Source organism: Vicugna pacos, chromosome 34, assembly GCF_048564905.1.
Source record: "Vicugna pacos chromosome 34, VicPac4, whole genome shotgun sequence".
In the NCBI taxonomy this organism is placed as follows: Eukaryota; Metazoa; Chordata; class Mammalia; order Artiodactyla; family Camelidae; genus Vicugna; species Vicugna pacos.
Genome location: NC_133020.1, coordinates 16,113,979 through 16,130,438, shown reverse-complemented (window position 1 = coordinate 16,130,438; position 16,460 = coordinate 16,113,979). Strand labels below are relative to the sequence as shown.

At 34.2% G+C, this 16,460-nt stretch overlaps 1 protein-coding gene across 2 annotated transcripts; it reads right to left on the bottom strand.

Annotated features, from left to right (window-relative positions):
* On the bottom strand, positions 1–15,819 carry CLEC2B (C-type lectin domain family 2 member B). Of its 2 annotated transcripts, XM_072954382.1 has the most exons (7): positions 15,741–15,819; positions 14,773–15,001; positions 9,911–10,000; positions 7,012–7,175; positions 4,024–4,127; positions 2,879–3,011; positions 1–1,704 (listed from the first exon to the last, which is right to left on the bottom strand). In XM_072954382.1, the coding sequence occupies exons 2-6, from the start codon at positions 14,846–14,848 to the stop codon at positions 2,903–2,905; spliced, it is 543 nt and encodes a 180-aa protein (XP_072810483.1). In that variant the 5' UTR covers positions 14,849–15,001; positions 15,741–15,819; the 3' UTR covers positions 1–1,704; positions 2,879–2,902. The 2 variants fall into 2 exon arrangements, with proteins under 2 accessions (XP_072810483.1, XP_072810484.1); XM_072954383.1 differs by lacking the exon at positions 15,741–15,819 and having other exon boundaries at positions 14,773–15,003.
* Between the last annotated feature and the right edge of the window lie 641 nt (positions 15,820–16,460).

Sequence of the window (16,460 nt, the reverse complement as noted above, 5' to 3'; positions counted from 1 at the left end):
ACAGAGGTTTATTGTCTCACAGTTTTGAAGACTGGAAGCCCAAGATCAATGCGTCTGTTGGGTCATGCTTTGGCAGACGGTTCTAGGGGAGAAGCCTTTCTTGTCCTTTCTTGTCTCTTCTAGCACCTGGCAAAGGCTGGCGGCAATCCTCAGCATTCCTTGGCGCATAGACACATCACTTCAGTCACACAGCTATCCTTTCCTCATTTTGTCTTCATAGTGTTCCCTTTGTTAGTGTCTGTCACTGAATCCAAATTTCTTCTCATAGCAACACTAGTCATAAAGAGATTAAGGCTCATCCAAATGATTTTATCTTAACTATTATGTTTAGCGCGGTGGTTTATATTTCCAAGTAAGGTCACAGTCTGAAGCCCTGGGGATAAGGATTTCAACATATCCTTCCAGGCTCATAATTTAATCCAGAAGACAGAAGAAAGGAAACTTTATTACACCTATGTATGACTGAAAGTTTACAAAAATCACTTCCATCACGTGGAATAGACTGTATACTTTTTCATATCATACATGCGCAAGTATTAAAACTAAATAAAATTATAATTGACCCTTAACTGCAAAGACCCTGTGTAATTACTGACTGCTGGGTATTGGTTTTGTAAAATTGTATTTTAAAGATATGAAGATATTACTCTAGACTTTCTACTGTATTATTTTATTTAATTTCACATTCAGAGGTACAATTTTGAAATTAATTGTTATGAATGTTAAAATACAGAAATCAGAATGTGTATGTATGTATATATATATTTGACAGATCCTGGGCAAACATTTTTTGCAGGGTCTTTGTTTAAACAAACACTTTGATTAAAGTGCATTGCAGAATTCATGAACCCATGAGAAGTGCTATTATTTATCAATAACAATTCAGAATAATGGAAAGAGGGGAGTGATTCTATATTTGCTTATTGTCCAGTGAGGGTACATACAGGTTGTAGCCCACACACCCTTTCTTCCTTCAGAGGCAGAGACCATCTCTGCCTTCTTTATTGCCAAATGTGTCTTTCCTAATTCCATTTCTCACACCATGAGAAAATTAGAAATCTGTGTTTTAACTGAAGCAACATGAATCTTCTTGAGTTTGCAGCTCCTCAGCACCATTATTTGATGCTAGCTACATCAGTACAACATGATATACAAGCATATTCTTTTCCAGCAACTCTCTCAAAAGTTGCTAGTGTTCTTCACCAAAGATCACAGATGCAAATGTAATAAAAAAAAATACACGGAAAAATGTGAATCATACTTAATTGTCTAGACACGTTAAATTTACCATTCACAATTTTATCTATTTATTTATTTTTAACATTTTTTATTGATTTATAATGATTTTACAATGTTGTGTCAAATTCCAGTGTAGAGCACAATTTTTCAGTTATACACGAACATATATATATATTCATTGTCACATTTTTCTCTCTGTGAGCTACCATAAGATCTTGTATATATTTCCCTGTGCTATACAGTATAATCTTGTTTATCTATTCTGCAATTTTTAAATTCCAGTCTATCCCTTCCCACGCCCCACCCTCTTGGCAACCAAAAGTTTGTATTCTATGTCTATGAGTCTATTTCTGTTTTGTATTTATTCTTTGTTGTTTGTTTGTTTGTTTATTTGTTTGTTTGTTCAGATTCCAGTCAGCCATAAAAACCGACAACATAATGCCATTTGCAGCAACACGGATGCTCCTGGAGAAAGCCAGAAACAGAAAGAAAAATACCATATGAGATCGCTCTTATCATTCACAATTTTATGGCGTAACTGGAAAGCAACACATCTTCCGACCTTGTCTTCACCGAATTATTTAAAACATAATCCCTGCTTTCCTTGGGAAACTTTTACAAGGGTGGTAAAGGCTCTAAATGTCTAAGTAACTGGACAGTAGAAATGGGTGATCACACTCATGATTTTAAAAGTAAGAACATTAAAAAACAAATATCAGAATTAATCTATCTAGATTAAGTATGATATCAAATCATGACCAAGTTGAATTTTATCTAGGAATGCAAAGTAGTTCTTTAACAATAGAAAGTTATGTCATTTGCTACATTAAAAGATTAAGGAAGACGAACTAGGTGCTGGAAGAAAAGCATATTTAATAAAATGGACAATCTCCTCCTACAAAAAAAATTCTCTTAGAAAATAGTAGAAAAGAAATGCCTTAACTTTAAAAAGAAAGGATATAAAAAACTAGACACAACACTACTAATGTTGAGATATTAGAAGCATTTTCTTTAAAATGTGGAACGAGTCTAGAATATTTACCATGAATATTGTCCTGGCAGTCCTATCCATTTTAATTAGACTAGAAATAAGTAGTTGTTATATAAGGCAGGAAAAAAATAAAAATGACTATTACTAAATGCTGTGTTTTATAATATTTAAATGAAGCCATAAATCATTCAAAATTAAGAATTTTCAAAATGTATGTTGAACAGGACAAGAATGCCCAAAACAGTTGCATTTCTATATAGAAATATAATAAAATTACATTGTTGCAACAGCCAAAACATTAGACATGTATAGCAGGGACACATATGATAAATAATATGTAGTAATTGTTTAGAAAACCTGTAAATTAGAAGACAAAAATCAATGCAAGACATACAAATAAATAAGAAAATAATATATAAATACAACAGTACCCAAACTGACCTATAGAGACTGTGAAATTACCAGATTCTTCTAAAATTGATATAGAAAAGAAAAGATCCAGGCCATTTGAAAAGTAAAAAAATAATAAGGAAATTGCTTTAAGAATCATCGAGATATATTATCAGGCTATAATAGTAAAGCAAAGAAATGTTGAAAATTATTCAAAGAGAAAGGAAGAAAGGATGCAGATATTTAAAACCATCTTACTCATAGTTTTCAATCCATTCTTATTCAGCCTATTTTCTTCTGGCAAATCCATTTCCTCTCTGTGTAACATCTGGCTGTTGCAAGACCATTTTCATTAAGGTAAGTACATATTTCATTTCTTGTCGCAAGATCCCTACAATAAAAAGTTAAACATTATGTACTAGGGAGTCCTGTGATTTCTCCCTTTGTCAATGCCATATTTTAAAAAAATATTATCTGCCCAGAGTTCTGAAAAAATACGCTGTGACACAGTCTTCTCTTGCTAGGGTTAATGTCTGTACCAAACTGAGTCTCCCTTCCAAGAATTTATATTTGTTAAACTGACATAAAGTTACATGTAACGAGTGGAGCCACCAGTATTATAAACCAGTGGTTCTTAACCCCGGGGTGATCTTGCCTTCCACCCACCCCTGCGAGGGACACTTGGAAATACCTGGAGGCATTTTTGGCTGTCACGAGTGGAGCGCGGCAGGGGTAATTGCTATTATCCAGTGGGTAGAGGCCCAGAGATGCTGTTCACATCCTATGATGCACAAGAAAGTGCTCCCTCAACACAGCAAAGAATTATTCAGTCCAGAATGTCAGCTGTGCTGTTACTGAGAAATTCTAATATAAACTAAGTGGCTAAGTGGCTGGCAGTCACCATTTGGGATGGTTATACTGGGGTCATGTGTGCCGTGAACTCAGTTCTTCAGATCCAATTTTCCATACTGTAAAATGGAAGGTTTGAAGTCCAGGATAAACTGTACGATCAGTGCAAATAAAAGCAGGTTAAAATAAACAAATGTAATCTGAATTGTAAGAGATGTCAGCAAATAGGTAGCATAAAGCTTGCAGAATAGATATAAAATTGGAGAAAATAGGTTAAAATCAAGCAAAAGCTTAATTTTTTTTTAAACTGGGTATATGAATCTCAGGTATTTATTTTCAAAATAACCAACTAAGAGGTCTTTCCCCTTATGTCTTGTTTTCCAGCCTCTCTGGCTGACTCTTGGAACGGATCTCAATCCATGTTACATCTTCCCTCGTTCATTTTTCCTACATGCACGCTGATCGTGGCCGCTAGAGAAATGGAGCTGAAGGACAGGTTGTGGAGGCGGTTACATTACATAAGTTTAAATAGTCCCAGAAAGAAAGAAACTCACCAATTCTTAAATACAGTTCCATCAATCGACTGTCCTGTTTGAATTTCCGTCTTAACTTGCCCAATCCAGTGATCCCAACTGCACTTGAAGCGCATAAGAAACTCCTTTAGAGACAAAATAAATTTCATAATTTTACTGGTCAGTTTTCACTACAACTTATCATGTCCCTCTCGCTTTGCAGGTTGTGAAGAGTAAGGTGACAGAGGTTCATTTCCTGGCTTTACCACAAAATAGGTCTGCGACCTTGAAAAAGCATTTTACCCTCTGAGCCTCAGTTTTCTCATACGTGAAAAAAAGGCCATGAGATCGCTTTTCTTGATACTTTTGATTCTAAATTGGTAAATATTCAAGTTGAAAATCTATTCCTCCAGGATTTTTAAACTGTAAACTCCTGGAAAGCTAGAATTTTCAGCTGAGTCCTTGCACAGTCTTCCTAATCATAAGATATTTTGAATAATGTTTTTTCACTTCCCAGGAAATACTAGTATATTGAGTTTAATGTAATATTTTACTTTAATTTCTCCCAAACTCTCACAGGCACGTGCGCGCGTGCACACACACACACACACACACTTGGGCACATGCTCACACACATGCACACATGATTTATCCAGTTCCTTTAGAATCTAATTCTCAAAAATTCATTTTTTTTTTTTTTGGCTAAACTTTTAGATTTCTGAAGATACCATTCAGGGAAAAATTTATTTTTTTCCTGATATTTCTCTTTTTCTCCTTACTCATTCAATATTGAAACTTTTTGCTACCTTAGACCCCTCCTTTTTTTCACCATAAAATTATATTATACACAGAAAGTTATTCAGTCTGTTCTGCCACTAAATAGCTGGGAAACCATAAGCTTGACCTTGTATCATTCCATGTTTCAATTTTATGATAAATATAAAGGAATTACGACAGATCACAACACTATGGTCCATTCCTAACTGATAATAATAACCCTGGTAAACTTTGGCATTTTAATATATCATCTTCTATAGCATTTCATGAAGTTATTTTAAAAAATTCAATTCACTGGGAGTAAACTGTGGGTTTACAAAGGAACAGGTTAATAAAGCAGTGTCCCTGGCTTCACAGGGTTTCAATTATAGTGAGGAAATTTATGTAAACGTAGAGTTAGAAAGTATTCTACTAGATGAGAAGATTGTGAGTGAAATAAACGCAAAGGGAAATTTTAGTTTACAGGAAGAATCATCTGAGTTTTTCTGGGAGACTTTCCCATAGCACGTGCTCTCAGAGATGGATCTGGAAGGGAAGAGCAGAAGATTCCATGATAAACACAGACATCCAGGGAGAAAAGGAAAATTCATCCTCTAGTTGTAGCAGGGAGCTTGTTTTAAGGCAGAAAAAAAAATGTAAGAAAGGATAAATGCTTTGGAAACCAATAGGATATATGTTACCAGATAATTGGGAAAACTGGATGAGGTTCAGTAGTTGTGATCTTGGTGACAAGAAAATGGGAGGTGTATTTCCTAGAGCATGTCCTGTGAGAAATATTGCTTATTATTTGCTCAGTAAAGGATAGACCATGTCGCTGTTTCTTCAAAAGGCAACATAATTCCGAATCGTTGCAAATAAAATGGGAAAAATTTCATGAAACAAGTGGCATCTCATTGTAACTGAAATTAGTATTTTGCAATTTAAGTAAACATATATAATACTTTATTAAACTATTTAAAATAAAGTGTCCTTTAAAATTCCTCTGTACATCACTTTTAACCCTCTGTCAACAGATATCGTATGAGGTAAAGACCTCATTCTGTTTGTCACTCATTATTTTTTCATCTCACTGCAAATTTAGCTGTTTTTCTCCCCAAAAGGAAGTGTAAAAGTTTAAGGATTTCTCAGAACGTTCATTTCAAGACTCTAGTAAAATTCAACAGTGAAATTATTGACAACAGAAGCTATTTCTATTAAATTAAGCCTACATTTTACTTATATGCTGTGTCTGCTCTCTACCTAGTTTTTCACATTTTATTCAGATTTCCATGTCTTTTGTTGCTTCTGTAAAGTTTCTTTGCAGTGATCTATAAATTGCCGCAACCTAGTTAATATCTATTTTAAGTCTGAACCAACTCTCAGGTAGATTACATAAATGTACTTTGTTCACCATAAAAGTAATACACAATTCTCTTTTAACAGTGTTGACTGCTATGTTGTGCTGCTTTATGTTTAAACACATCTTAATTGCACATTATTCACATACAAATATTTTAACTAAGCTAATTATGTCTTACATTGACCTTTGACTTTTAAAGAGACTGAACGAAAGTAAAACATAAGTTTGCCACGTAAGTCACCCAGGGAAAGAACAGATTTCACAAGCGCAGTGGTACAGAGTCTCACAGTCCCGTATGAAAGTTCTTGGGGATGCTCCTGACTTATAAAATTTCTCTATGTAAATCAATATTTATTCAGCGAAGATCCATTAAGCTCTTATTTTGTGCCTGCCTTTATGCTACAGCAATGGACACAATTTCAAATAAAATACGGTGTCTGCACTCTGGAAACTCGTACTTCAGCCTCGGGGGAAACTTGCAGGGACACATCTGTTGCCTTGCTGGTAGTGGGACGGGGAGGCTGCCGCGGGACCCCCGAGACAGCAAAGCAAGACTGCGAAGTCAGAGGAAGTTTCCTCAAAGGGTGTGAAATGGAGAATTTCATTCTTCCTGAGGCAATTTTCTCTTTGTGATTTTAAAAAGTTTCAAAATATTATCAAGCTCTTCTCTTTATATCCCTTAAAACACAAAAGTTAGCTCTCAGGTCCACTACTTGATGTAAGTCTCATATTATCCAAACAAAACATCACTGGGCTTTTCGATTGTATCTCCCGTGGCATATTCTGAACATCTTCAACATTCTGCCTATATAGACAGGCATGTCTGGAAAGTTTTTAAAATCATAATGACATTTGAATATTTCCGGTGTCTCTACTCAATATAATTCATAAGGAATGCATTTTAAATTACTTACCATCTTTTCTGCAGTGTCGATCTCAGCTAGGTCAGCATGTTGAGAGGTACAGTTGTATCTACTAGAATTCCAATCTTTCTCTTCTTTAGAAAAATAGTAGCATTTATCTTTGGAACCAATCCAATTATCCGGGCAATAGTGCCTAGCACCTTGAGCTATTTTAACTGGAAATAAGACAAATACATATTTTAAGGACCAGGTGAAGTAATGCATCATTGTGTTTTGAGATCATTGAAGAAAGACAAGATTGTGATGTACAAGATTATGATCATGGTCAGAATTATACAACTATGTCACATAACAAGCTAAAAAACAAACTCCTGCTAAGTTAAATGACAGCAGTGCAGAATTTGACAGGGAACCCGCATCCCTTTCAACTTCAAACTCAGTGATACATAGGCCGTCTTAGAGCAAACTGTGATTTCTCTCGTGTGAAGTCACTTACCGATTCTGGGTAAATGAAATACAATGAAATCCTAGCGTTATCTGACTGTAATAAAAAGACTGATTTATATTAGACTGCTATAAATCTGGGATATGTGTTTTAGTCTCTAAGAAAGCAATGAAAATAATAAAACAATATATAACTAATAAGACACATATTAGATTTCCTGTTGCTGGTGAGGACGTGGAGCAACAGGAATATTCATTCGTAGATGGTGAGGATGCAAAATTGTACAGGCACTTTGGAATACAGTCCTGTGGTTTCTTACAAAACTAAACACACTCTTATCATATAATCCAGCAATTGCACTCCTCAGTATTTACCCAAAAGAGTTGAAACCTTATGTCCACACTAAAACCTGCACGTGGATGTTAACAGTCTTATTCTCAATTGCTGAAACTTGGAAGCAACCAAGATGCCCTTCAATGAGGGTAATTGTATAAATAAACTGTGGTATATCCAGACTGTAGAATATTATTCAGGGCAAAAAAGAAATAAAAAGACACAGAGGATCCTTAAATGCATATTACTAAGTGAAAAAAGCTAATCTGTAAAAGCCACATACTGTAAGATTCCAACTATATGACGCTCTGGAAAAGACAAAGTTATAGAGACAATAAAAAGATCTGTGATTGTCAGGGGACGGGATAGGGGGCAGATAATTAGGTAAAGCAGAGAGGATTTTTAAGACAATGAAGATACTCTGTATGATACCATAAGGATGGGTACAGGTTTATAAATTTTTCCAGACTCAGTGTAAGTACAACACCAGGAGTAACTGTAAAATCTGGACTTTCAATAAATTATTCCAGATTAAAAGACTAGCTGAATTAAATATATGTATATATATACACATCTGTATAAATCTTGATTTCTATATTTTAACATTCATTAACAATCAATTTCAAAATTGTACCTCTGAATGTGAAGTTAAATAAAATATTATAGTAGAAACTCTAGAGCAATATCTTCATATCTTTAGAATACAGTAAATTTCTTAAACAGGATGCAAAATGTCGTAACAATAGAGAGAAAAGAAAAAAGAAAAACATACAATTTTAAAATTACGAAACTCTGTTCATTGAAAGACATCATACAGAAGTCTAAGCTTCACAATGGAAGGAGATATTTAAGACAGATACACAGAAGGTTTTCTTCTAGCATACACAAGAACTCTTACGAATCAAACAACAACAACAAAAAAGAGAGCTAGCTTAATAAAAATGTGGGGAAAGTATTTGAACGTGTCCATCACAAAACGTTATGGTTAAATGAGCTATAAATATGAAAAGGAGCTTAACAATATTACTGGTCATCAAGAAAATGTCAAAGTCACAATATGGTACCAACACACTCACTCAGTCATCAGAATGTCTAAAATGGGTAAAACTAACAAAGTGCTGACATGTATGCTGAGCAGCTGACCTTTGCAGACATTTTTGGTTGGATTATCTACTATCTATGGTATTGTCTACAGAAACTGACTCTGCATTCTCTATGCCTCAATAATCCTTCTCATAAATATAACCCAAATGATATCCACTATTCACTAAAAGACTAAAAATATAAGGATGTTCAAGGCAGCACATTTAGCAGTAGTCAAAATGTGGCACAATCCAAATGTCCATCAAGAGTAGAATCATTAACAATTTAATACACAGCATGGAATACTCCACAGGAAGCATCTGCAAACGACAACCTGAAGCCAAATTCGGAGGTAAAAATGTTCTTACATGTTAAAATAATCAAAATAATAAAAAATAATTTAAAAATAATCAAAAGAGGAATAATATGTTGTCACATGAGAAAATTATGTAATGTTCAAATTTTCATGTTCAAGTCTATTGAAACATAGCCATGCTCAATTGATTATGTGTATTCTGTGGCTTTTTTTTTTTTCTCTACAAATACAGAGCTGACTAATTGCAACAGAGATCATTTGGTTAGCAAAGCCTAAATTATTTACTATCTGGCCCTTCACGTAAAAAATTTTCCATCCTTCTCTTACAGTGACTCAATGAACTTTTGCTGTATGTTACAACATAGACGAATCACTCAAGCATAATGTGGAATAAAAGAAGAAAGAGGCAAAGGATATATAAAAACTGCATGATTTTATTCACATGAAAAAATTTAAGTGGACAAAACTAACCTTTGGCAATAGAAGTCAAGATGGTGGTTATCACTGGTATGGAGATAGTGTATGGAAGGTGAGATCATCAGGGTGAATAATTTCATCATAATCATTTTTACATCTCTCCATGCCTTATGTAGGTCATGTAATTAATTCGTAATCATTCATCCATGGATACACATTAAATGTATCATGGATAATGGGAAGGGAGTGAGAATATTGAGAAAAGGTTTATGACTGAAACAGAAAGAAAAAGGATCATACGATAGCCCTGAAAAAGGAACATGTAAGTGAAGAAATAAAGGATGTAATGTACTCACCTTGAAGAACAATTAAAACAATATTAGCAACTAAAAGTATTGCTAATATAAAAGCACAGGCACTGTACTTCTTGCATGTGTCCTTGATATCTGAAAAAAAATAGATTAAGAAACAGGTAAAAGAAAGACTAAATTTGCATTCATAACCATATCTAACAAACCTTTTTAGGCAATTTTTTTCTGATAGTTCACAAGCAGATGATAGAAAACATACTTCATTGTCATATGGAAAAGAAACCTGGTTTTTCCTTTTGGCTGAAATTTCTCAGAACATCGTTATAGCCAATCCAGATGTTATTACGGATTTTACTACCATAGTCCAAGCAATCAAATCTATATGACTCTTTCAAGTAGAATTTTCTCGGGCCTGGGGTCACCTTCCAGGCCTCCAGTCTCCCTCCCCTGTGGTGGAATATCAGTACATTCTAACCTCCCTTGAATATTTCTAAGAAAATCTACTCTATAATTAATAAAAAGTTTACTTTAAAGGATAGACAGCATGGTATATCGGAAAGGTCACAGAATAAACAATTAAAAGATTTAGGATTGAGATTTTTGCCACAAATGAGCAAAGGGAACTTGGACAAGCCACCTTTTTTTTTTTTTTTTTACTGGTTCTGTATTCTTTCATCTGCAAATTCAATAAAACAGAATAAATGATGAGGAATTGTTTTTCTTTTATTAGTGTCCATTTAGGAAAAAATATAGTACCTAAGTTTTTTGAAATGAAACATTTTTATTATTTCATATGATTATAAGGTATTTATCCTTATTGTAAAATTTTGTGAAATGTAAAAAATTATAGAAGCTATTTTAAGACAGACTATAAATATATTGAGAACATTTATTCTTTCTGTCTTTTTCACCTAGTAAAGAACTAGTTGGTCTTTTTGCTGAACAATTTTTTTTTCCTTAGTGGATGTATAAAAAAAATTAACTTAAAATAAATCTAAATTTACACTATTTGGAGACATTAACACCCTTCCATCCATATATCTCTTTAATCCATTTTTACACATATAACCTCCCTGCCAAATACACATAATTTTGAATGAATACAATCATCATGTGCCCATTGTTGTATATTATAATGTTTTCAGCTAACAATTTGTTGTTCTCATCTGTGGCAAATTGTTAAAAATGGCCCCCAAAGAATCATGCCTCTCTGTGTCCACCCCACCTTTGACATAGGATCCTGCTACTCCTCCCACCAAGAGGTCTACTGTGTTTCCCAACACTTGAGTATGAACTGGTCTTGTGCCTAGCTTTGACCAATAGAATGTGGTGGAAATGACACTCTGGGACTTTAAAATCCAGACGTTAAGAGACTGAGCATTAAATAACACTTTTTTTTAATTAAAGGATATATATGTGCTACATTTTCAGATCTGGTTTATAACAGAAATTGAATAAGAGAAAGCTTTAAATGCCATATGATATCTCTCATATGTGGAATCTAAAAAAAAAGAAAAGAAAAAAGGAGGACACTGATGACCTCATCTACAAAGCAGAAGCAGACTCACAGACGTAGTAAACAATCTTTTGGCTGCAGTGGGGAAGGAAGTGGGAAGGGATAAATTTGGGAGTTTGAGATTTGCAAATGAGATCGCTCATATGTCGAATCTAAAAAACAAAAACAAAAACAAACAAACAAACAAAAACAAAGCATAAATACAGGACAGAAATAGACTCATGGACAGAGAATACAGACTTGTGGTTACCAGGGGGGTGGAGGGTGGGAAGGGATAGACTGGGATTTCAAAATTGTAGAATAGATAAACAAGATTACACTGTATAGCACAGGGAAATATACACAAAATGTTATGATAAATCACAGAGAAAAAAATGTGACAATGAGTGTGTATATGTCCATGAATGACTGAGAAATTGTGCTGAACACTGGAATTTGACACAACATTGTAAAATGATTATAAATCAATAAAAAATGTTAAAAAAAAGATTTGCAAATGATAACCACTATATATAAAAATGGGAAAAAATCACATTTCTTCTGTATAGCACAGGGAAATATATTTCAGTATCTTGTAATAACCTTTAATGAAAAAATATGAAAATGCATGACTGGGACATTATACTGTACACCAGAAATTGACACATTGTAACTGACTATACTTCAATTAAAAAAAAAAAAGCTTTTGTTATTTTTTTCATTTGTTATTTCAAAGCTTTTGCTACTGTTTTTTCTTGTGTTAGCTCCCCCATCTCTCCATATTTCAATTACTATGTATGAGGGAGGTGAAGATTCTTCATTACCATATTTAGCAGAGATTTTTTTAAATACATTTTCCTATTCATTGTTTCACATAAGTCTTCAGGCTGTTTTGACATCCTTTCCTTCAGAATGATTGCTGAAATCAGCAACACTTTCATTTTATAAAAACCAAAGAAAAATCTAGCTTATTAAAGGGCCGATTCTGAGACTCACAGAGGTGTTAAGTAAGAGGAAATACCACTAAGCCACAAAAATGGAGAAGGGAGGGCTCATCCTGACAATACGAGAAACGATCATTTTCACGTACAGTTAATAGCAAGAGTCCTTTCTATCACCAGGCTGGCAAGGTAGTAGATCATTTGACGGAGATGCTAGATCCTGCATGCAGATCAACCAGTCTCAACAAAGATGCAGGTACTATGAATGTAGCAAACAAACAGCATGGCTTTCATTTAAGTTTAGCACAGAAGTAGCTGAACTAGAGCCAAAGGGGTTATTCATGTCGGGGCATATATCTTCTAAGTAATCCCTGAAAAGTGATGACTAAGCACCTGCTTGGTGCTTTGGTGTCTCACAAAACTTGGGAAATAACCCCGGAGGTAACTCTCCAGCTTCATTACCATCCAATTACCAAGATGTAAACAGCCTGTCCGCTCAGTGAGATGGTGACTTGGAGCGAAATTTAGTTTGATGTAAGGCACTGAAGAACTGGAAATGTCCTGCACTTCTGAATATGCAGGTACATATTTAAACCTGCTGCATGTTTATTCTCTATTTAATCTGTCTAGTTCCTGAGCCCTAAAATCTAGTTTTTGCACTCAGTATAAATAGCTTTCACTTTATAAGTTCCTTCTTTCTTTTCTTTTACTCAATCCTCAATACTTGTACAGTGCACAAATTATCCAAAAAACAAAAACCCCAGAAAATGTTGATCTCCCAGAATGAATTTAGTATTAAACATGAATTTCAAAGAAGTTGTTCAGCCCTCATAATGTATTCAACTAAGGAACATAAAAAAAAAACAGATAACATCTCAGGGAAGGTCAAGCAAAAATTTCTTTAATTAGCAATGAAATGAAAATAGTTTACATCTGTCTCTGTTGTAATCTAAATAGATAAAGATTCCAATTATTTTCCGTACAAAGAAGCTTCACTGACAACTAATTTCTCTCAATTTCTGACTCTGATCTTCTCAAAGGAGAAATAAAAGATCCAGACTGACCAACGAATTTAAAACCGGATAGAATCCCCTTTTTTTCCTAGCTCACAGCTGTAGAAATAAAATCATAAGAGACCAATATGCAGAAAGAATAAAAGAAAATAAAATATTTTAAAAATACAAAATAATTAAAAATGAATTATATCACACAATAAGCTACTACTATTTCAATGGTGTTTGTAATTTTGAATTATATGTCTATATATAATACAGACAATAGTATACATACTATATAATATTAAGTAACTCATATATGTATGTGTTATATAATTTACATGTACAATGTGTAAATTCATACGATTGGTTGATATGTAAGGCAGAAATTAATACTGGTTTATGAGTGGCTAAAATGCATTCTTAAAACTTTTGGTTTAGGGGTGAGGGTATAGTTCAGTGGTAGAGTGTGTGCTTAGCATGCATGAGGCCCTGGGTTCAATTCTTAGTACCTTCATTAAAAAAAAATAAATACATAATAATAATAATAATAATTAAAAAAACCTAACCCCCCCAAAAATCTTTCAGTTTAGATATTTTCACATTATCGTCTAATATTTGATCCTGTTGTCCCCAACTCTCTTTGATCGAACCTTAGACAGAATTATTAAACTGTCAAGAAACGAGGAATAAAGTATTTATGCATTCTAATACGAACTGCAACAATATTTTTGACTGTTGCATACACTGCTCCCTGCCTCACCCTATTTTGAATATAAGGAGCCCTGTTGAAATACCTTTAAAAGATTATCCTGTTAGATTTAGAATTTGGATCTTACCTACTCTGAACTTGCTATTTAATACCTCCAACATTACCAAATTATTTTCTAAGGTTTTGGTTTTTTTTTTTTTTTTTAGTACATTTTAAAATTGCCGGAGACTCGTGAAGAACCTCAGGGTATCAGCAATTGTTTTAGACGAGCAGGAGAGGTAGATATTCGTTCTGCTGTTAAGTATTATCAATCTACTATTAATCATTTTCCTAGTAAGTGTAGTTTATCTTGACTCCATTCATGGCCCATAAATGATCTTTTAAAATATTATGAACATTTGCTAACTATTTCAGATCCATGCATTCATTCTAGGCATTGAATGACTCCGTGGTTCATATTTAACATCTCCAGTACAGGTCTTATTGAATACTTAGTGAAACTAAATCTCGAACAGATTTACATCACAGATAATCTTCCTCTATTATAGATAAAGTGAATCTGAATTATAAGGACCAAACAGTCCATTTCAAATCCGAATTTTATTATAATTTTTATTTCTGGTGAAGTTAACTGAAAAAGGCATTTTTCCCCCCTTGGTAGAAGAAATCACAAAACCTAATTGGTGTCTCCAAAAGTTTTGTTTAACATCATGCTTCATGATTTCCATAAAACCTTCATTCTGAACAACTGAAAAAGTTCTTACCTTCCTTCTTTTTCTCAGTTTCCACCTTCTTTGCATCTTTGGCAGCTAACTGGTTGCTTACTGCTGTATTTGTCATTTCTCTTCAAAGTTTTAACATTAGTGTGAAAAACGTTGTTTTTACAACACAGCTCCAAACTAGAGTTACACGACTTTGAAGTAAAAGACGATTGTAAAGAGATTTTTCAAAAGGAAAGTAGCCTTGTGACGAAGACTGAGTCACACTTGCTTCCTGTGAAATAAAAATAAAACAAAACAAAACATTTACTGGAAAAGAGAAATGTTCACTAACAACTGAAGAACAAAAAACTGATATGTTCTTACTTTTTCAAAGATCCTCATCTGAACCTAGAGCAAAAAATACATTCAAGTGGCTATTTTTTTTTAATGTTCCCAAGAGTGAAACATAACAAATGTCCTCCCAGAGCCACAAGAGATAAGAATACTAATTAATTACAAAGCATGCTTTAGGACGTTAAGGTTTAATTACCAAGTGTTAAGAAAGACCATCGCAAAGGTGATGGCATTAAAGAAAAAAGCTACACTTTAAAGTGGCTACTGAAACCAGAATAAAAAGCATTTTCTCTCTATCTTAAACACAAACATGTGCACCAGTGTGGGCATGCACACGGACAGACACACACACACATACACACACACGGAAGGAAAAAAAAGAGAGAAAAAGGGACAGAAAGTTAAAAAGTACTCAGAATGTTATCATCAATATTTAGGATAATAATGTTATTATGCTAATGTCATCAGGCCACTATTTCCTTTTCAAATCTGTCTTCATCAGAATTTTCAATCCTTGGTATCCATGGGGAATTCCAAAATCCTGGGGTGCTCAAGTTCATTACAATCCACTGTCCGGCCCCTGGTACCCTGGGTTCCCCATCCACGGATTCCATCCACAGTTGGTTGACACCCCGGTGCAGAACCTGCGGACATGGGGGTGGGGTGAATGTACTTACACTAAGAGGAAAACTGAAGAGAAGCAGCTGGTGTCACACAGGCTGCCTCAGAATTAACACTACATATGTTCTGACCGGGACACTGAAAGGAAAAGGAAATGAGAACAGAGAGGAAAGTGGGTAGTGAAAGAGCGATGAATTTGCATGAAGGAAAAAGGCAATCAGATAGGATGGAGGAATATCAGAGGAGTGTGGTGTCCCAAAACTGAAGAGAGGATTATTTCATGAAGGGAATTGTAAGAGAAAAAAGTGTGATGATTACGTGTTTCCTGTAAGACAAGGACTGAAACATAACACTGCAGTTAGCATTTGGAAGCAGTGGATGATTTCAAAGAGTTATTTTTCACTAAAATATCACCAATGGTTAGTGTGGTCTAAGAAGCCCGGAGAATAAAGTTTTCCTACATTATAATAGGGGCTCAGAAATAAGCGTGACATCACCTGCCTAGTTTGTACAGAGAAAAGCAGAAGGGTAAATCCACAGATCACCTGAGCTTAGACTAGACAAGAAGATTTCAAAATAGAAACTATTATTTTGGCTGCTATTAACCAAAAGGTTTTAATTTCAACTTCTTTTAAACATGATACCCCCAATGTATCATATTTATAATCATAACACATTAATTGAGCATACATCAAGTATACTTAAAACATTGTTTACTAAGAGCTGTTTTTCAGACTTTGGTGTGGTACAGAGCACCTGTATGCATGTTATTTGGT

Excerpts from the sequence above, each read along its gene's own strand:
- CLEC2B (XM_072954382.1), bottom strand. The coding sequence starts at position 14,848 with ATGACAAATACAGCAGTAAGCAACCAGTTAGCTGCCAAAGATGCAAAG. Across the intron at positions 10,001-14,772 it reads AACTGAGAAAAAGAAGGAAG|ATATCAAGGACACATGCAAG; the intron begins GTAAGAACTTTT and ends ATTTTTTTTCAG. Across the intron at positions 3,012-4,023 it reads GGAACTGTATTTAAGAATTG|GGATCTTGCGACAAGAAATG; the intron begins GTGAGTTTCTTT and ends TTTTTATTGTAG.